Raw genomic sequence first — 22,362 nt, 5'->3', positions numbered from 1 at the left:
TAAGAGTGTCAATCTTTCTACTGCCCAAATAAGTAAGACATATGCCTCTCACTGACCACCATGCTACCATACTGTAAGCTGTGGATATAGTAATTATACCAGGGGTTCCCCAAGACCCAAATGGCTCTCCCATATAAACAAGTTAAGAGAGGCTGATCTATAGGGTGTCATGGCTTTATTCATAGTCATAAGATTACATAAAGGTCCACTAAAAATGAATCACAACATTTTCTGAAACTTTTGTACTAAAAAGCTTTATAGTAGAAGATGATTTTTCACTTTAAACCCCCAGCAGCTTTGCAGAATACAACCTGATTCCTTATCTCTTCATGCTAGTACTGAAAAATTCAATTCTGCCTATAAAGCGGAGGGAGAAATGACATCAACATAGATCTTAAGGATGTAAAGTCTTTTGATATCCCCTTATATTTAGAAAGGAGCGTGACAGCTAATATGAAGAATCCATACCTCGGCTTTATTCTTGTTCTGGAAGAAGCAGAAGGGGTGTTTTGTCAGATTCCTAGAAGGCTAAAAAGGACCCTGCTGTTTGCAAACACTCTTCCAGATCCCAAAAGTGTTTGATATTAAAACGCTTCACTTTGTTCCTGCAGGTTCTTGCATTTGCTGTTGCACGAGATTTCGACTGCATCCCAGGATTCCAACAGAAGATATTTTACATAGAGCAGCCATTGGAGTTTTTGGAAGACCAGCTCGTCCTAAATGGTAGGACCATCTGCTTGTTTTACATTTATGGTGCATGACATGAGAATGTGGCCTATTGGAGAAATTATTATGTACATTTTACAAAAATTATGTATTTTTTTCATTTTTGAGACGTGTGTTTTTGTTATTGATAGGTAATCATACTAAAGTTGGTTTTGGGCAGAAGTGGTTTTCACTGCTGCTTCTGTGTTTGCCTCTTTTCAAGTCCCAGTTCTCATGGTAAGCATATGTTTCTTATGATGGACAATATGACCCTGATTTATTAAAGCTCTCCAAGGCTGGAGAGAATACACTTTGATCAGTGAAGCTGGGTGATCCAGCAAACCTGGAATGGATCTAGTCCAGGATTCAAAACATTGCTAGGAAATAGCAAATGATTTTAAGGAATCCATTCCAGGTTTCCTGGATCACCCAGCTTCACTGATCAAAGTGTATTCTCTCCAGCCTTGGAGAGCTTTCAGGTAAATCAGGGCCTATAAGTCCTTGCTTGGTCACAGTTCATGGCAACAGCCACTCATCTCCTCATACCTTGTGTACTCCTGTGTCTGACCTGTTGGATAAAAGTACTTCTGGGGGTTGCAGTGTCCCTATAATCCTTGAGGGGTTGGTTTAAAGTGGTACTTTCATTAAAATAAAAAAATGGCCCTTATTGTTTCTTCCCCAGAGCCCTTTACCCACCACACCATTCAGTCACCATCTTCTTCTTTCATCTTCGCCTTCTGCCTACATCACCTGATCTCATGCTGCCCAGGTTCGAGATCTGGTGACATATTCTACGGTAAATATAAAAAAAAACACTGCCAAAAGTTCCAATCTCACTTTTTTGCCAGAAAAACCCTTGCCTGATTTTGAGCATGCACAGAAGGAGCAACCCGAGGCCTTCTGGGATACATGGTATATTTAGTCTTTACCGCCGTGGCAGTAAAGACAGATTGGGAGGGGCCTCCCTTGTTTTTTTAAAAAAAAGATGTTTATAATAAAAATACAAACACATTTTTACTTTATATTAAAAAAAAGTAAAAATTGTGGTGATAGGTCCACTTTAATTAATGTGATGCAACCCTTTCTTGAACCTGTGGATGAATTGACTTATTAAGGCTTCCCAATGGTTCTTTTCCTGCTGAATTCCTCCTACTGTTTAATATACATTTACACTTTGTTTCCTGCTTTGATTGAGATGAAGGTTTTAAGAACATTTTAAGAACAAAATAACTTTTGAGGAGTAAAACCTCCAAACAAGGTAATTTGTTTGCCTTCTTCTGATTCCAGAGACACTCTTATAAATCATGATTTAGCCCCATAATAAACAGTCAGATGAAGAACAAGCATGTAGTTATCATTTTGTTTTGATGCACAAAATAATGGTATTCAGTGTTTTGAATGATAACATAATTTAGGCAATTCTCAACGAGATTGGCTTGGAAAAGAGCATTGTTTCGTGTGATTTATGAAATGCCGTTGACCATTTTTTTAGTCTTTTAGACTTCATTTTTTAAACTGTTTATTAAAGATTTTACAATAACTTACAAAGAGCACAAGAAGAGTTTTGCTGTTTTCATTTACATTACAACGCAATGGAATGAATTCAGGGCTTTCTAGCTATGAATCAGTGCTGTAGTTACTGAAGTTGACTTATTCTTGTTATTGCAAATGCAGGAAGTGGTAGAAAGCTCTTTTGTCATAGTTTAGTCATGTTTCCAGTGTGACCGACCTCCTGATATGTCTTGGCATTACTTTGAGATGTATGAAAGGAATAATAAGGTGCCTATGTTCTAATTTTCAATAAGTTTGTATTTGCTTAGGTAAAAATAAGAGCTCCTGGGGTTGCATTTGTGTATAAAGAATGAGGTGCTCCTGGGGTGATATATGCTTAGGTACTATGGGGAGCTCCTAAGGTGGTATTTGTGTAGGTAGTATGGGAATATGTGGGAAGAAGGGGTATTTTGTATGTAGCAGTGGAAAATCCAGAGCTGGTGTTTGTATAGATGGTATGGTAAGCTCCTTGGTTGGTATTTGTGTGGGTGATATGGGAAGCTTTTGATGTGTTATTTGGTATTTGTGTAAATAATGTGGGAAAATTGGGGTTGGGGAGATATTTGTGTTGGTAGTATTGGGAAATTCAGGGGTAACGTGTGTAGATTGTAATCGGAGCTCCAGGAATGATATTTGTGTGGGTACAATGGGGATATCTGGGTGAGGGGGGTATTTGTGTGGGTAGTATTGGGAAATTCAGGGGTAACGTGTGTAGATTGTAATCGGAGCTCCAGGAATGAAATTTGTGTGAGTAAAATGGGGATATCTGGGTGGGGGGAGGGTTTTTGTGTGGGTAGTATTGGGAAATTTAGGGGTACCATTTGCGTAGGTTGTATTGGGAGGTCCAGGAATGATATTTGTGTGGGTAATATGGGGAATATCTGGGTTGGAGGGGTATTTGTGTAGTTGTTTTTGGAGATTGGGGAGTGAGGTTTGCGTAGATAGTATGGAGAGCTCCTGTAGTGGAATTTGTGTGGGTTACTAGGGAAGCTTCTTGGTACTTGTGTAGGGTATTTGGTACTTGTGTGGGGTTTGGGGGTATTTATGTAGGTTGTTTTGGGATATTTAGGGGTAATGTTTGTGTAGGTAAAATCGGGAGCTCCAGGAGTGGTATGTAGTTATGGAAGATCTCAGATGTGTAGGTAGCATTGTGTAAGTATTACTGGGTGAGCCAGGAGAAATGTTTGTGTAGGTAGTATGGAGAGCTGGAGAGTGGTATTTATGTGAGTAGTATGGGAAGATTCAGAAGTTCTCACAGAAGCTGATAAGTAACAAGATATGGCTCTGGAAGCTCTGGAAATGCTCTATAGACTCCGACGCCTTGTTGTCTAGGTGAACTCGCTGTCCCCTAAAACAAATTAAATCACAGAAGTTGTTTTCCTTCAGACTCTCTCTCTTTCTAAACAAATATCTGTATAGAATCTTTCAGAACAAGGGGAGAGGGGTTGGGGGTCAATGTTCTGAATAATTCAGCTGTTTGTGTAACCAAAGTTGCAGCTACTGGGTGGGTCTACCAAAACTGGTCAGATTAGCCCAGTACACATGTGAAAAAGTGTCCATAAGTTCAAATGTCTGTAAGTAGTAGTTTTAAAAAATACATAGAAAGCAGCCTTTATAACTACTTGCATTTGACTTGATTTTCTTCTGTACAGCAGCAGTAGGAGAAGAACGGCCAGTACTTGGGGACAATAAGGTGTTTGCATGCATATGAGATGACCTCATTTGTCTGTTGCTGCCCCTTGACTGTCCAATCACAGGCTGGGGACAGGGAGCTGTCTTCACTTTTCTTGCTTGACCATGGTAGGTGACTATGCTTGCTCGGCCCGTCTACCAGTGCTGTGTACATGTCAAGACTGAATTGACAGGAATTCAAATAAAACAGGTAGAACAGCTCCAGTGTATTGCTTGTAGTTCAGTTTTATTAAATAAAGAAAGCATTTTCAAACATATTCTACATCTAATTATTGTAGCAAAAAATGTTTTGTGGAAACATTATTAAAAATGAGCAAACTTCCATTGATTGTTTTCTCGCGAGGCCCCATAATAAACACTCGCAAACCATATTTCGATGGATCGCTCCATCAAAATCAAGCCGTGTTGTGTGCAGCAAATAGAATAATATTTTTCATAAACGTGTTCCTTGTTCCTCCCACCACAGGTGCAATAAATGCTCCTGCAAACCAAGCAGGGTCTACGGGGGCCTCTCTTTCTTTTTGCGTCTTTGTGAAATAGGAATGGAAAACAAGCAGGAAAGGGCTCAAATTGTATTGTTAGCCGAGAACACGACTAATGCATTCAAATAAAAATCCTATCAGCAGCTCCTGCGATATTACCTGGACTATACAATTTAATATAAAAAATGACTGCCACCTGCCCCAGGGGGGATAACTACAGCGTTAAATCGATGGGCTATCTGCAAAGACACAAGCGGGAGGGTGTAAAATTTCATATATTCAATAGCTCACCATTTGGATTGAAGATGAGAAGGAAATGTATATTGCTTGGAGACTGACCTGAAAGGGAAATGAGCTCCGTACCAAATCCACATACTGTACAGCATTTAGAGGTCATATTTGTGAAGAACTAATAGCCTGTAGATAAGGCCACAAATACTGGGAGGACAAAAGGTACAAGTGAGCCCTGATCAAAAGAGTTTGACAATTGCCATGCTGGAACTGTTAGACATAGGATGTTTTCTTGGCATGGAGCACAGAAATTGGTGGTCATGTCTATAGAGATCTATTTGTTTAAAGTGGAAATCCAGATTCTCATTTTAAATAATTGATACAGTAATATTGCTGTCCAGATCACTAGATTTGCTCTTTCTTCATAGTGCAACTGCCAAAGTAGTTCTGATGGCTCCATGTTGCTACTCTCCTATATTGCGGCACCAGTGTTGCTTTTACATCTCCTCTCTCCTTGGCCATTCATGTTGGTATTTTGTGATTCTAAACATGAAATAGATAAAGTTTGTAAATTAATATGGATGGGTGCAAGTAGCAAACTTCAAAACAATTGTAAAGGTAACATTTTGTATCTATAGTACAAGTATAATTACAATTGGTGAAGACTGCCTGAAAAGCCATTCTTTGGCAACCGCCAGCCAACTGGACTCTTCCCGTTATGTACATTCCCATCTAAGCCTATTCTACACTTAGTCACATAATATACGACTTTGATCAGTATTTATGATCTATTTATGATGTTTTTTTTGGACCCCATGTTGCTCTAAAAAAAATAATTAGGGAAGTAAAAAACAATTTTTGTGCCATGGCCAGTTTTTTTAATTTGATATAATAGGGATAATAATCATATTACTAACTAAAATGTCACATTTGAATAGGTGTAATCCATCAGAAGGATCATTTAAATCAATTGGAATTTTGATATCAATAAAAATTGCTATTTATAATAAAAAAAAAAACTGCATAGCGTATGCCCAGCATGAGGTTTGCTATAGTGGATTCACTTTGAACAAAAAGCGATCAAAACTAAGGTGCATCTCCAAATCACTACTTGAACATGTGGGACAGTCGAAGAATGTTCTTCACCATGTGTAAGCTAGTAGCCAATTCAGAATCCTCCACTGTATTCCAACCTACAACCCCACCAAGAACCGGGCAAACCACAAGACTGAATATGGACACTCAAGTGCCGTACATGCCCAACAACTACGACAACGAAAACTTGGTTAGTTGAGGGGATTATGCCTGATACAGAAAGTGCAAATAGGACGTTTAATTGATGGCACAATTCTTTTTGTTCATTTACTTTTATAGAACTTTTTTTTTTTCTCATTGTTGCAGAGAAGGGAGGCGTAAATATCCTATAAAGTTATGTCTTGCTCTGTTGGCCTAGCTCGGGAAATCTCTCATTACTTTCTTAGGCAACTAGAAGTGAACAGAAATCAAAAGAATTCCAGTTTTAGAGAGCAGTTACCAGAACATTTCTCCCCACTGCAAGTCTCCCCCACACCTAAACTACACAAAAATGTAGGATCTCCACCTATTTTCTGTTCCAGTGGTGGTCCCCAGGGCAAATCAAGAAATTGAATATATCCAGTGGGGACATAGAAAGCAGTAAACATAATTTAGAAAGACTTGCAAATTATTTTCCTGGAGGAAGTTGCATGCAGTGCTACAAGACACAGGGTAATATTCCTAGAGAAAATAAAGGTTCCCCCATCTTCATGGAGATAAAATAAAATCTTTGGCAGCCTGGTATTAGACTAAATGTTTTTAGTGCTCTGTACATGCACAGAAGGTTAATATGTTTTCCTGGGTGAATGTGGCCTTTTAACAAACGTGTGTTTCCAGCCCAGATTAAAGAACGGATACTAATGGCGTTATTAGAATTTCGAGCAAAACAACCTCACCGCCACCCATGCTAATAACGCCTTTATGTATCATTTGTGGAATGTGCCATTAGCGTGTGGAAAATCACCCGGCAAACGTCTAACATCTGTGTCCTTTATGTGTTTACTTAGATAATTTCCTCCCATCCCAACAGGCGGCGGCCATTTCTGGAAACAATGTTGATGTTTGCTAAGATTGAGTTTGCAGATTTTTCCTGCAATGTGTTGCATTAGCCCAAAGCTAATGGGCTGGAAACGCACCCAAATGGCCAAAAAAATGGACCTTCACCATTTTTGGCAATGTTTGTCGATGCCTTAACGAGTGTTCTGGTTCCGCAATGCATGTGAGTTAAAGTTGCATTGTATTGGTCCATTGGGGTGCTCAAAACAAAGGGCACTGCAAGCTGCTTGCATATAGAATTTGTGTTATTGTGGGTTACCAACACCCATGTTACTGCAACGCACCACAGAGGAGAACCCAGCCAAACTGCCAAAGTGCTTGCATGGCATGGAAATCTATGCCCACCTATAACATGGTTTTGTATGGATAACAGGGAGTGGGATAGAGCCAAAGCGGGGTTTTTCCTGTTATTTTTGGCTCCATTCGTAGGAATGTTTTTCCTCACTTTTGGAACAAAACAGAAATAAAGGGCCGATAGGGGTTCTTATTTCCTCGTTTGTATTGCTTTTTGAGCTTTACCCTCACTTTCTATCTGGTAGAATCGATGGCCCCAGAAAGGAAGTAGGGGTATATATCCCTAACAGAGCCCCTGGTAGCAGGAAAAAACTCACAGGAGATTGCCAGTTCAGGAAGAAAAATATCAGCTGATTGAATTGGTAAAAGAATCACATAGATCTCTGTTGATGTCAGTTCAGGTTTCCTTTATTGTAGAATAAAAGGCAAAACGATAAAAGGTAACATTGTTGCTGTTATGTTGACCTTTAATTCTAAATTGTAGTTCTGCTTTATCACCACTAGATGTCTTCATCCAGAATGATCAACTCACTTCCTTTGAGTCCAGACTGTCAAGGACTCATCCCAAGCCTGCAAATGGACAGTAAAGGAGAAGCAGCACAGTGATGAGTTGATCAGTACCTCTTATCAGTATGCTTCGTGCAGTATATGAACTGAATGGCTCCTTGTGCTGCTTCTTTCTCTCCCAGTCTGAACTCCACTGTACTAGATATTAATTAAAATGTAAGTTCTCACTGTTTACACGTAATCATTTAATATTATTGATGTATTAATAAACACACAGATGCATTCAGAATATTTTTTTTGGATTAGAGTTCAGCTTTAAGAAAACCGGTTTGGTTCTCTGGTGTCCCAAGACTGACCCGCAGCAGAAGGCAGACATCACCGCTGCTCAAGCCTTCCATCTTCGGATGCAGCAATGCGAGTCGTCGGGCGGTGCGCACCACATGCGGAGGAGCTATTCCTACACATTAATCTTGTTTATTCTAAACATGATTTTGTGGCTTTTCAGGGGATTTTTAATTGACTATAAATCAAGCGGCACATGTGAAAAATGAAGGCAATTAACAAAAAAGCATTCTGGCCCGGTATCCTGCATACCAGAGTGGAAAGTGTCCAAGCAGTGATTTAAATGTCACGATGAAGGGTGCTGCGACCCTCACTGAAAGGCTTTAATTCACAGTCTAATTAATGACTGACCCTTTGTTCTGAGAGCTGATGAATTACAGGTTACATCAGAATACACAATATCCTCGCCGCTTCTGTGGCTGCACGTTCAGTATTGTTGTGTTCAGATGAATTCTATTAAACTGTGAAATGTTTAAAGGTCGTTCACACTACTGTGGTGCGTTAATGTGCGCTGACACGCGTTGTGTTAAGGCAGATCATTCTTTTTCATTGGCCTGTAAATGAACCCCCAGTGCAAGAAAAAAATGTTTGTGGAGTGGCTTGGTGGCTTCCACTCTTGACTGGGGTCCCAGGTTCCAATCCCAACCAGATTTCTACCTGCTTGGAGTGTGCATTAACAAGAAACAGATAGAAAGCACACCATTTTTATTATAATAGGAATATTCATAGGTGAAAAAGGCCTACAGTAGCCAAGGATCCTATTGGTGGAACAGCATGAATCTGGACCTTATTCTAGGTGGTCAGGCTCCTCCATTGCAGATAGTCCTCCTAAGGACACTTCACAATAAGGCTCTGCACATAGTGGCTACCATATTGATGCATTTGGCGGCATGTCACCTAAGAATCAAGGCTTGCCAAATGGGCCCTATTTAAAAGTTCAAAAAATATACTTTAAATTGGGGGTCTATTCAACTCTATTCCATTTAATGTATGGCAGTGCAATGCATTGCAAACAACTGAGACTGCACTGCAATATTATAATGATATCAACTACAGGTAGTCCCTGAGTTAAGGATATCTGACATACGTACAACTCCTAGATATGAACGGGACTTTCCTGCTCCCTTGTGTGCAGGACGGAGGCTTGATTGGGGGGTGGTTTGCATGACTTGCAGAAAACGTCTTTTGCTAAACACAGCTGAGGTTGTGGGTGATCTTAAGAGCTGAGCTGATCTGTAGCATGTTGTAACTCTTGACCAAGACAAACTGCCGCTTTTTCTTTTTGCAGATCAAACCACCGCTTGCTCCAGATGTTAATGAATGTCTAGGCTCTATAAAGTTCTTTATTTGCTTTGTTTGTGATAAGCTCACAATGATTATTTTATACAGTAACTGACATATGTTGAGACAAAAATGCATTTATTAAAATAAGGTACCTGTTTTGACTTACATAAAAATTCAATTAAGAACAAACCTTCAGTCCCTATCTCGTATGTAACCTGGGGACTCCCTGTATAATAATAACAATGATGCAATGTAATAAATTCTTAGTGGGCTCCAGGAAAGGAAAGGCTTGGAGGGTCTACAGGATCAGGGCCGGGCTTCGCAAGGACACGATTAGTCATAAAAAAGGCTGGTATATGGTAAACTGGGATGATACAAGTCAGACCTTTGCAGCCATCTTTACATAAGTTACTCTTTGAGCCTGGAATAAAAAAGCTTTAATTTTCATGCATGGAAGGATTTTTTACATTAAGGATCATGGAAGTATGCAATAGATTTCCACTTGGAAATATTCTAGCCAAATCTGTAGATTGCTTCAAAGAAATGCTCAATGTGTTTCTAAATGCAAAAATAATTACTGTTATTATTCAGGGAATATCAGTTTGTCATTAGGAATCAGTATGAAATTTTTCCTTATCAGAAAAATGGGCTCATATAATGGGCATTCTTTTTCTAGATCAAGCATGAACTTGGCCCCTTTTGGATTATGGCTATTCATCGTCCCCTGCATTTTTTTTTTTAGAACTTGGATCTCTTTTTAAAATTACAAATACTCTTTTAGCCTCGTTATACATGCGTGATTGATGGCGCAATTGAAACGCACAATACCACAATCCTGAACTTTGTGTTGCAGCTCCATTCATTTACAGTGGCACCCCAATGTACAAGTAGACTAGAAACCAATACTAGACTAAAAACATTGGTGTGCAATGGTGGCTCATTCATACTTTAATGAACGATTGGTAATAGGTGAGGGGGTCTCAGCGTAACACTGGTCTGTGCACAATCACAGACCAGTAAGTCAACGCTGGGTGACTTTTATAACTTAGGACATCTTATGATGCCCGAGCAAAATCTGTTCAGCCAAAACTAACCTGGTGAAATGCCAAAATGAAGACGACAAACAGAAACAGGATACTGCCTTTTTACTCCATTCACCTCCATACAAATTCATATAAGTAAACATATAATAGTGGGGTTTGTAGCATCTGGAATGCTGATATAAGCTGCACCTTACAGGCCCTTCCTAGGATTCAGCAATCTGATAATATTTAGAAAGTTCAAGAAGATGTCAGAGCCAGAAACCAACAGAAAGTCTCCAAATATTACCCAAATATCAGACTTGTTCTCATTTCCCGCTGTTGTTTTCAGCCCTTAAGGAGTTAACTGGTTGGCCTATTGGTCTCGCCCAGAGAATCAGAATAAGTCAATCTTTTTTAAAGGCCGCCAACATTAATATAAATTGTGTGGCAGTGTCTGAATACCGAGCTAATAATATTTCCGATGCTGTTAATGGGAAAATAATGAGTTCAAAATATTTTAAAGGTAGCCAATTTCATGGGGTTAGATCCTATCTTCTGTCTGGTGAGCGCTAATGGCAGATGCGTAACTAAAAGCCATAGGACCCAGTGCAAAATGTAAATGAAGAATTCTTGTATCTGAAACAGAGATCTGATCAGTTAACCCTTAACAGGTATTTTTGTTTAAAATGTATTTTTATTGTATGTACATGGGAATAATTTTATAATAGGAAGTGTTAATATGTATACAGAAAACACAGTCTAGCCAATTAGTATTTTGATTTCCTATTCAGACATTGTTGCAGTGAACCAGTCACCAACCAACCGTCTGTTGGTGATCTAGAAACATCTGTTGCTTACTTGTTGGTAAAGCAGGAAGGTTGTTCCCAAACAAACCCATTGTAGGCTTCCGGCTGGTTATCCCATCTAGAAAAGCTTAATGAAAGGACCTGAAGATTCACCCAGCTACCAATTTAATTCAGAATTGGAATCTTGAACCTGGATGATGATATAGCTGGTGGGGAAGGTGCAAGGTTAAGCTGAATTTGCAGGGAGTGGCTTGCAGATGGTCTCGTCCCCTTTGGTATACCCAGAGACAAGAGCTTACCCACCCCTAGGAGCAAGTGCTTACCCCTGAATTATTGAGAAAAATTAGCATTAGTATGACCAACACAGGACCACATAAGATAACGAGACAAAGCTGCAGCTCAATTGCGTAAATGTTGTCACCCATTGTTCTTGTCCTGACAGACACCTATGAAGGTAATTTATCCCATGTTTCTAAAACCAATGTGTTGAATGAGTGCCTTCATCCAAGGCTAGCATAGAAGCAAATAGAGATCAGATTCCAGACATTTGTACCCAACATATGTTTGATTGCTTCTTTTGATGAATATGTGGATGTCGGCGGCATAGTTGAAGTCACAGAGAGAGCCCTAGAAATATTAAAAGAGTATGGATTTGTTCTTTATTTGTTGCACAAAAACATTTTTCTAGCTTTATTGACATATGCTGTAAAGAGCAGATGTCAAAAATTACAGAACCACTTATTCTTTTCACACAGGTATGTAAGGAAAGGGTAACTACACCACAACTTTACTGCCAGTCTGACCATAGTCTTAAAACAAGCCCCCAATGATCTTAGTAGCTGCTGGCACTGTGGAGCAAATCATCCAAAAACAGTAGTAGCAGAATAATATTTCAAGTCAGGTCTCAGCATTCTCCTCTCTTATTTCTTTCTTCTCTATTCACTTTAGAAATGTTCAGGCTAGCAGGGGAGTCCGAGCCAAGACATTAATAGAAAAGTGAAAAAAAGTAAAAAAAGACATGAAAAAGCTTCGAACTTTTTAGATAATTTACTCCAAGGTGCCTGCGGCCTACAAAGGTCAGTGAGGGCTTAATTTAAGGAATATGTAAATGTTTAAATGTTTCTAATCTAATCATTGTTCTACTTTAAGGTCGAAGAGGAGTGCTCGGAATTTCCTCAATATTAGCTGCCCTATTTACTAGATAGATTTTAGAAAATCCTTGTTTGTGTTGACTTGTTGCCTGCTCTTTAATATTTATTAATGTGAATACACTGACACACGAACATACACCCATACTGGGCACATGTCTTTGTACACAAGTGCACTGAACATCTGCAGGGACCAGGATGGTACCAACATCTACAGTTGTAGTGAATGAGCGGAGAGATGAATATATAAACTCCCAGCTGGTGATTGCTGTCATTTCGCAGCCGTCACCTGGCAAAGCAGCGTTGTTGTGCTATAAACGTCTGTCGCCCTTTGTCTCTCAGGCCTGATTCATACTGTAGTGTACAAACAAATACTGCGTGTCCAATATGCATACCAACGGCTGTTTATTTTAGGTCACATTGGTGTATTTTAGAGTGAATTCACTGTAAAAGCAATCATGTAACAGTTGCAAATTTTGTAGTAGTCAAGCCTAGAAAGATGGAAAGTTTTTTGAATTACTTTTACATATGGGAAATACAGGGTCTGCTATTGGTAAATGCTGAGTTCCTGGTTGTGTCTGATTTTTGTGCCACAAACCTAGAACATGCATGCCGTGAATGTCCTGTAACTGGATGGGAAGCCATGCTGAAATGAAAGGGACGGCCTCTAGTACTACTTTACAGCACTCTCATGAAGTATCAGAAGATCTGTGCTGGAACCTACAGTGCTATCTTACTCCAATGGTGCAGGAATCACAGAAAATACCCCTGGATGTGAGAAGGTTACAATCTAACATTGTTTTTTTTTTTTTTAATAAAGAACTCATTTTTAATCTAAATTAAATGTCTTGCCAGAGTTAGCCCATACACAATACGTTTTGGCTGTCCCATCAGCTTTAACCTAATAGCAAAACCTACCTAAATAATCTAATTCTAATCTAATAATCTCGATTTTTTTCTTGTTTGGATCGAACATGGTCTAATGAAATAGTTGAGAATTTGGATCAGATTTAAAAATTCAAGTTGAAATAGGCTCAGCCAATGCAGCCACCAGATAATGACAGCTGCTATTGATAGGTTATAGTAATGTTTCTCAAACAGGGATCCTTCAGAAATTGCTAAAATTTCTTTAAGCAGTTTGTGCCTCTCAGGTGAGTTTAGGTGACACCAATGATCTTTTTGGCTATCTGTAAGGATGACATTCTTCCCAATGGCCAACAATAAAGGAGTCATTCCTACTACTGACCGCCACATTAATGTACTGTGAGCTATTGGTATAGTAATAGAAGAAGTTTCCCAAGACCTGAAAGTTATTTCAAGGGTTCCTCCATGTTATAAAGGTAGAGAAAGGTTGAGTTACAGTAATGTTGAATAGGAATGTAGAAATATCTAATTTCTAATCTGAGGTCGGAATAGCTTATATTCAAGCCATATTCGGCTCTAATTAGAACTGTTTGACCACCACTAGTTCTTGCATTGCATCGCCTATTCTTAGTTAAGAAAATCAGATTGTATGATCGGACTGTAAAGCCTCATTAAGACATCCAATAAGGAGAATTATCACTGGAACAGAGTTTTCATAATCACTTCCAATAATTAATGAATGACCAAGCGCTGTATACATGGGGATGTTTGGAAAGGGGGGGATAAGTGAGCAGCACCCTGCTTGGCTTACCTCCATAGGAGGCCAGCAGATTGGCCATTTATTAATCTACCAACAACATGCGGGGACAAGCACAACCACTCATCCTAGGGCGCTCATCATTTGGCGTGTGCGTACGAAGCCTAAGGTGTATGGTCAGCAGGTCCTGCAAGATCCCTACCATTGTCCCTCTATAGACTATCAATAATAATGAGACAATATTATAGTTAGGAGATTTTGGGATGAGCAGAATTAAAGTTTATGGGAAAAAGGGTTAAATTGAGGTTTTCTTTAAAAGAAACTGTTTGCTTGTAAAAGTCTCTCTGATAAACATTGTTTTATTGAGCTGGAGCAGAGGTTCTCCGCTTACGTCTCCCTAAATCCTGGACAGCAGCCAGGTCTATTATGGTTAGCCATCTGACTGGCTCCAATGTGTCACATTTGTGGTTGGCTGAAGCCAGCCAGCTGTTTTTTTAATTAGGTATATTAGCGGACAACTGTTTGGTATCAGTCAGCTTTTCAGAGTGGTTCAAGCCTTCTGCTAACTGTACAAGATGTTCAAAATATAGCCGCAGTTTAGGAAGCCGCAGTCACTGCACCATTTGCGGATGGATATGAAAAGGTCACAGCCAAAAACACCCGATGTACATGTATGTCTGCTGAGGATTTATATCCAGACAGAAGGTCTCCTTTATAAGGACAGCACAGTTTTTAATCAAACAGTACAACATTTGATGCTAAATTCCACCTAATACAGTTTTGTAATTATTAGTAGATCTTTAAATGTATGTATTATAGAATGAAAAAGCAATATAAGTCCCTGAATTTAACTTGGTATCAGTCCCTTGCAGTCCCTATTCAACAAGGCACAGACTTGGGGGTGGGGGGTAGACTTTCCTCTTTACAATGTGAATGAGATCCTCAGCAACAGGCAGGAGAAGCTAGCTGATGCTATGAAATTTTATTTATGCTTGAGGGTTCACATTGAGAAGACTTGGCTGAAAAGTCTGGTTAGTCTAGTTTGGAATATATATTGAAAGGAAATCTTGTGTACGACTTTCCCAAGGCTTAAAAATGTTCGGTCATTTAGAACGAAGAAATACTTTGCAAGCTTCTTGTTGGGCTCTGGAGCGATCTTCGTAGCGGCATGTAACAATGATCCTTCTCTCGTTTTATCTCGCCATTGCTTAAGGTAGAAGAGCGACTTTCTGTATCGAAATCAAACTTCTTGAAAGTCAAAACTAACAAAGTATTCGGCTTTAGACAAAGTACTAGAAAAGCACTAGAGTTGAATTTTTCTAACAAGGCCTCTTGGGAGTCCCCCAACCGAAAAGGTACCATTGAAGATCAAGGATACTTGTCTTTGTAAAAGATTTGCATGCCGTTGTCTTCCTGCATTCCCAGCTGGCTGCATACTAAACTCTTCTTCTTTTTCTTTTGTTTTTCAGTTGTGTTTTTGTCCTTAGGATCTAAAAAAAAGATGATTTTAGAGGTGGAATTGATGATGGAATTGCTAGGAAGTTATTGCATCTATAGCCAAAACTTCATTTTGTAGCCAGTTGGCTGTGCAAGATTTAGCACTGCATCACAGGAGAAAATAAGATTCTCCCTCATACCCAAATGCTCCGAGCATTTTGCAAGGGCATGGCTAGCTAAGATTAAGTGGTTGAGTATTCAAACTTTCTTATCCATCTTCATCTGTCTATTAATTCATCACTAAATAGCCACCCTTCCATACCTCCCTATTATTGTCTTCTACTCTCCCACCTCTAGACTGCAAGACCAATTGGGCAGGATTATAAATATATATATATAGATTTATTTGAAATATATATATTTCAAATGTATAAATGGAATGCCATCAATCCCCTGATGTGTTCTTCTTCTGATATGTATGCTGTTATAGAGCACAGACGACGGGAGGGTGGAGGAGAAGACCTCTTAGTCAGAGGTTACCTTAGTGTTCAGAAATGAGGATTGCATCTAGAGTATCTTCTCCCATCAAGGTAATGGAGCATTGCATCTAACAGATGTAAATGCCATCCATCTCAATGTATAGGAGCACATTACAGACGTCTAAGTCTTGCATATCTTTCTATTTACTGATGTAGCAGACACAAGTGTTATCTCCCAACATTGCAAATGTCATTACGGCTCTCGGAAGCTCTTACATACTTGTATCCTGGCCGCGTACCAGTCATTCATTGTCTGCATTCAGAACTTCATCTGCATTGGGAATGCAGCATTTACACACCTGTTTATAAGGTACTTTATTCCGTTTTTTGCCATTCACCACCTCTTATAAATGTTGAAAAGGAAATAAAATTGGAATAGTTTACCAATAAAGCGTAACTCCTGGCAAGCCGCTAAATATGCTCTTCTCCTACCAAAAGGTTTGTAATTTGTCTGACCACTGTTAGCTGGCAAAATTGACAATTATTTTTCTAAACAAATCTAGCTAAATAATTTTATTGGTATATTAAAAAAAAACAAAAAGTAGCAAATAAGATAAAGGGGGTTACATACACCTTAAGGAGCCACCTGATTATTGGTTTTGCTCACTCCTGTATGCATCAGCACATGGTTAATTGCTAATATTGCTCCTTTCTCTATCAATTACTACTGTACAGGGGTTAAATGAAAGCTTATGTAGGGACATTTTTAGGTACATTGAACAAAAATTACGTAATGAATACAAAAGTGCATCTTACAATTGCCTGGAATTAAGTAGTGGATCAGCTATACCATATATATGTTGGTAGGGCTGTATTTCGCTTGGGAGCTGGAAAAAAATAAGATAAAGATAAGATGTGAAACCGGCCTACCAGTGGCATCGTAGTAAATGCAGCCCAGCTGATATATCTGTTGGTTTTGTATGCAGCACTTTACTTACATGGCCTGCTTAGTAAGCGTCCACGGTCTCTTCTCTAGCAGAAAGATGTCAGACATGGTGGTTTGTACGGCAGTACAAATCCAGGAAAGTTTGTCACACGTGCCGAGGCGCATCCGCCATCCAGACGACGTGACCCGCTTCATTATTACACGCATCGCCTGACGTCGGAGGCATGATGAGATTTCATGGCCTTTGCACCCGACGCCTTCCAGATACATTTAACACCTTGCAGATTAGCATAATTTTTTCAGATGTATTCGCTGGTTGGGCTCAACGAGATACAAACTAATGCCGACCAGTAAATATTATTCCATCAGGCGCACAGGGAGAGCGTGCGGCCTAACTCGGTGATAGGACTGAATACTAAGTGATTGGTGCTAAACAAGAGAGCCACTGGATACGGTTTTGTCTACCCAATATAACCCAATTAACATTTAAAAAAGTGCAAAAATGTACATTTAATGCTTAACTCTAGGGAAAAGACAAATTGCCTTTGAAGTGGGCCTACCTGCCCCCCACCTGCCATCTGCAAGAGTAAGGAGCTCATTTTAATCTAATGGAGCTTTAAAAAGCCCTGCACCCCCTATGGCCAGCACTTGCCTCCAGTTTGCAGACAGACCCTTCATGTCCTCACAATTACAAATTCTCCAAAATTTTGATTTGACTAAATGTGTGACTTGTCAATAGAAATTTTGGATTCAACCATTTTTAAAATGTTTATTTTATTTAGACATTAGATATAATAAATGAAAAAAATATGATGTCCTTTTTGTAATAAAATAAACTTACCTGCCTGTCTTTTCTTTAATGCACACTAAACTGCACAGTGTGCTGGTAATGAATCAACTCTTTACATGAGTTACATCATTCAGGAGTTACATCATTCTAACCTGGACAATGAAGATGGTTGAAGATCCGGAACCTAGAAGAGGACCAGGGGAAGATGGTGGAATCCACAAAGGACCAAGGACAGGTGAGTGTAATTAAGAACATGTGATCAGGCAGGTACGTTTATTTTACTTTAGGAAGGACATTACCTGCCCGAAATCCTTTACTATATTGTATATTAAAACTGTATATTTTCACTTTAGAATATGTGTTGCTAATGTAGCCAATGACATTGACAGATTTGCTGGATACTTTTATAAAAGGGCCTGCAGAATCACATGACCTGCTTCAGCAGAAATCACCTAGAGAATTCCTCATATTTTAAGTAGAAATAGACTACAATGTGCCAGCCAAGTGCCCTATAATTAGAACTAGCCTATGCTTCATCCAGTAAAATTACCAAAAGAAAAAAGAAAGGTTGTGGTTTGACCTAAACTTTAAAAGTCTTCCTAGCCTTTCCAAACGTATGTTTCCTTTAGCAGAACTAAACCGACACAGCCCCCTTATCTCCGATGCATCTCAGGGTGCCGCCATCTTTCTTTTTTTTCTTTTCCTAGAGATGATCTTCAGCCATCTTGATTGGCTGTGCCGGGATGATGTAACTCCTGCTCAGGCACGAGGGAGTTCGTTTTTTACAGGCTCATGCAGAGGAACCCGGAATTGTTAGGTTTCTCTGGCAGTCACCACTGAGCTTCACAGGTGCAGCTCAACGTTTTCAGCAGTCCCCTGCAGTCATCAAGCAGGTAAGACATCTGTTAGCACTGCAGGTCGTGCCGGCGCCACTGCTCCTAATCGCAGGCACGGGCCCCGGGTCCTATCTTTCAGGTAACCCACTACCTATGTTCCATGCCTGTGTTTCCTTCATGCTGAGACTTGCTCTGGTGTTTGAGCTGGCGTGGGTGTGTCTCGCCTAATCTATGAGGTAACACACACACGCCCTCTGTTTTCTACAGCCTATGGCTGGTTTCCTGCAGGTATTTAAAGGCACCTCCTACTACAGGAAGTTGCCTGAGCAATCTCTGGTTTATCCTGTGTAACTCCCAGTGCTAAGGTGTTTTCTCTGTTTTGCTTTGCTGTGTACCGGACTTTGCTTACGTTTTTGGACTTTGCCTGTTTGCTGCCTGACCCTGACCTCGGATTACGTTTTTGGACTTTGCCTGTTTGCTGCCTGACCCTGACCTCGGATTACGTTTTTGGACTTTCCCTGATTGCCGCCCGACCTGATCTTGGATCCTTGTTTCTGGACTTCTTGTCCACGCAAGCCCCTCGGTGCTTGCACCAGGTTTCCTGACTCCTGTGGTCAGCTGCCACTGGCCTGGGGACTGCTCTGGAGTGGCACCTGGCAGCTACCCCGCAGCCCAAGCCTATCCTCACCATCAGAGGCTCTAGCGAAGACCTGGTAGAGGCTTAGTCACGCCCTTCCGGAGTATACCCAGTCAGTGGCACAGTGGGTCCACACCCGCTTGCATAACAACATCTTTTGCAAAGCATTACTTTACTTCCATTTTAGGGGAGGTCCAAACCTGCTATGGCACTGAGCCGTCTGGTGCTACGCTCGGCAGCTGGCACCTTTCCCACCGCTTGTTCTTAAAAAAATATCTTTGCACATTTCAGTTGCTCGTGGCAGTGAGCGGTACTGTACCACTCACTGCCACTCCCAATCATTCTCTATGAGGCTGCTATGGGGAGAAGCTAAATGTAGGGTCTCCCCCAATGCAGCAGTTCACTGACATGAGGAAGCTGTAACCACATCCCAACCTCATGGCCAGTCAGAACATCGCCTAACTCTCAGGTCACTCCATTTGTTTAGGGATGTGAACCAGGACCAAACAGCTCGTGCAGCAATTATATTTGTCATATCCATTTTTTGTTACCCAAACCAAAGTATTCCTTTGAACATAATCACACACATGAGCGGGCACCATGACCAAACAGTTGCGCTTCTAAAGGGAGCACAGCAGAACTACATCTTGCTTATTATAGGCCGAAGCACAGGCTGTAAATAATATTAGCTGCGAGAGATGATGTGAACTCGCAGGCAGGGAACACCACCTCTCCATCTGTGTTCCATTACCGAGAATCTCCGACGAAGATCTTATTATGAAAATGGATGGGATCAGATTAACCAGGCAGCCACCATCATTTTCCTCCGTGTACTATTCAACACATTGAGTGTGGGGGGGATGCTTCTAAGATGTTTTTCTTCATATCCATTCTGTCTTGGAGAATATGAAGGCCGAGCTATTATGCTCATCTAGCCTTTTCCTGCCAACAGTAAACAGTCTTTTTTTTTATTTTATTTATTTATTTATGTATTTATTCTTACTTGGTTTCTCTCATTGTAGCTACAGGAGAGGAAGCTGTGGGTGATTTGTTGCCTGGACCCGGCAGATACACTTTCAAAATTCTAATTTATTTGTTAGTGGAAAAGGAGAGCCATAGGAAGGCGGGATCAGAGATACTTTAAGAGATGGTAGCTTTTTTAAAACTGATCTTTTTTAGTTTGAAAGGGAATCTGTTCTTTGTCAAAGCAGGGTAATGAAACAGAGGTCACCTTGATGGCCGATCAACCAGCAGCAGATCTTTCTCCAGTTGGCCCACCAGTTCCAGTAGCAGCTTTCCTTTCTTGTTTGGTCCACTAGAGCAAGAAATACCCAGTACTTCTAGATATAGGGCACTTGTCACATGATGATGGAGAGAGAGACCCGAGTCAGTTTTAGCTGCTAGGTGGAGCAGTGAGTCACAGAAGGACAAGTAAGGACGTGCCACAAAGAAGAGGGCATTCTTGGATAAACCCATTGTTTCTCTCAATAGGTAATTTATATACACACATGCTCCTCTTTAGGAAATGCATTTAAAGAGGAGCATGTGTTAGGAAATGTCTTCAAAACTCAACGAATCGTGGAAATGTAGACCTTAGGTCTGTACCTTCACTTTGTTTTTACTTGCCACATGGTTGTTATCATAGGTTACCTAAAAAGAAATGAAGTCAGGAAATCAGTATGTTCAAAAATATGTTCAAATATGTTCAAAACTAAAGAAAGCTCCAGTTCCCTACATATTTTGGAGTCAACTTGCAAGTTTTGAGTTCTGACCATGAGCATGCTGGAAACACTCCGAGTGCTGTACATATGAAGAAAGCTCCAGTGTCCTAAATACAGAATTTTTAAGGAACCCAGTTAGGAAAGAAATATAGGACCTTGCATTACAGAGTAATCCCAGTGGCACTCTTTTGTAACACCAATCTCCTAGTATTCAGTCTTATCACCGAGTTGGCCGAATCACCCTTGGGCCTCTTATGTCTTGGACACTTTACCACTGAGATCTCAGTGCCATAATTCCTGGCTCCGTCCTAGTCTACTTGGGAACGTTGAGCGTTCCTGACTATCTTTGTGTTCCCAGCTCCTCCTCCTATATTCACCATAATATTATATTAGGGATAGAAATCATGGGAGGCCCCCATAGTGGTCAGATCCAGGGAAGCACAGGGGAATCTCACATATAGAGTCCTCATAAGATAGAAGAAAGTGTCAGACAGTTTACATTTCCAGCACCCATAAAAAATATTAGTTCGGACTGAAGCTTTATTGGGTTAATGACCCTGTATGGGCATGCAAGTTTTGAGTTCTGATCATCAGCCTGCTGGAGAGACTCAGTCCGAGTGCTGTACACCCCAGAGCGCTGTGTTTTTTAAAATTCCACTTTAACTCCTCCCTTTCACCATCAGGCAGTATGCCACTGCAAGGCTGATTTCTTGTTCAATGTGTGGGACCCTAAAGTTTCAAGACACATTTCACTTGTGTTACAATTATTTACATGAGAAATTATTTAGAGGCTTTTTAAGGACCAAATACTTCAAAAAAAGGATGTTTTTTTGGCTGGAGCGGAACACTACTATTTTTTAGTAAAGTATGAGCAGGGCACATTATTCTGCACTCTGTTGTTTTCCTGGATAATAGGTGTGAATATTACTGTGTATAATACAATGGAATTCTATCTCCTTGCCTGAAGGCTTTCCACATTTTGGCCGTACTTTCTTCCTGGTATCGTCTCGAAATTACTTTTTCGGTTGTAGTGGGAATTAGCATTGAGTCCAGTCATTCCGCAGCAGGCGAGTCTGCAATAAAAAGACACAGATCTATATACCAAAATATGCCTAGCCTGGCAACCGAAATGATTAAATCAATTTTACTTTAAATCCCATTTCAGAAAGGCTGTTTTATTTATTACAGTGCATATTAGGAGCTGCTGGTTCAATTACAGATTTTATCAGATTGCGGTATTGTTACTCGATACAAAAAGATGCAGATACATTTTATACTTTTAGCATTCCTGTAATACCTCTGTGACACTGCTTGTCTCCTGGGAATGGATAATATGACCTTTCAGTGATGTCACTGGTTTGCAGTGATTGGATAAGCTGTGTTTCCAGTGATGTCACTAATCTCTATTGAATGATTGGGTAGCATTCCCAGTGATATCCTTTGCTTCTTGTCAATGGATAGATAGCATTCACTGACCTCAAGTAAATGGGTAGGCTGCACTTTCAATGATTAAATTAGCCTTTGGTAAATGGATAGGCTACATTATCATTGATGTCAGCAGTCTCCAATGGTTGGATAGACTGGAATATGAGTAATGTCTCTGGTTGTTACTAAATGGATAGGCTACATTCTCATTGACGTCATCGGTCTCCAATGATTGGATAGACTGGAATATGAGTAATGTCTCTGGTCGTTACTAAA

General features: G+C 40.1%; 1 protein-coding gene across 1 annotated transcript in view; it reads left to right on the top strand.

Annotated features, from left to right (window-relative positions):
* The window catches only part of CDH13 (cadherin 13), a 433,078-nt gene that overhangs the window by 104,450 nt on the left and 306,266 nt on the right, over positions 1 to 22,362 (top strand). Inside the window, exon 2 of the mRNA XM_072422511.1 lies at positions 612 to 723. Within this exon, the coding sequence (XP_072278612.1) occupies positions 612 to 723 (112 nt within the window). The remainder of the gene's footprint in view (positions 1 to 611; positions 724 to 22,362) is intronic.

The sequence above is a fragment of the Pyxicephalus adspersus genome, chromosome 9 (genome assembly GCF_032062135.1).
Source record: "Pyxicephalus adspersus chromosome 9, UCB_Pads_2.0, whole genome shotgun sequence".
Taxonomy (NCBI): Eukaryota; Metazoa; Chordata; class Amphibia; order Anura; family Pyxicephalidae; genus Pyxicephalus; species Pyxicephalus adspersus.
The sequence above is the reverse complement of the archived record's forward strand: the minus strand, read 5'-3'. Positions and strand labels throughout refer to the sequence as shown.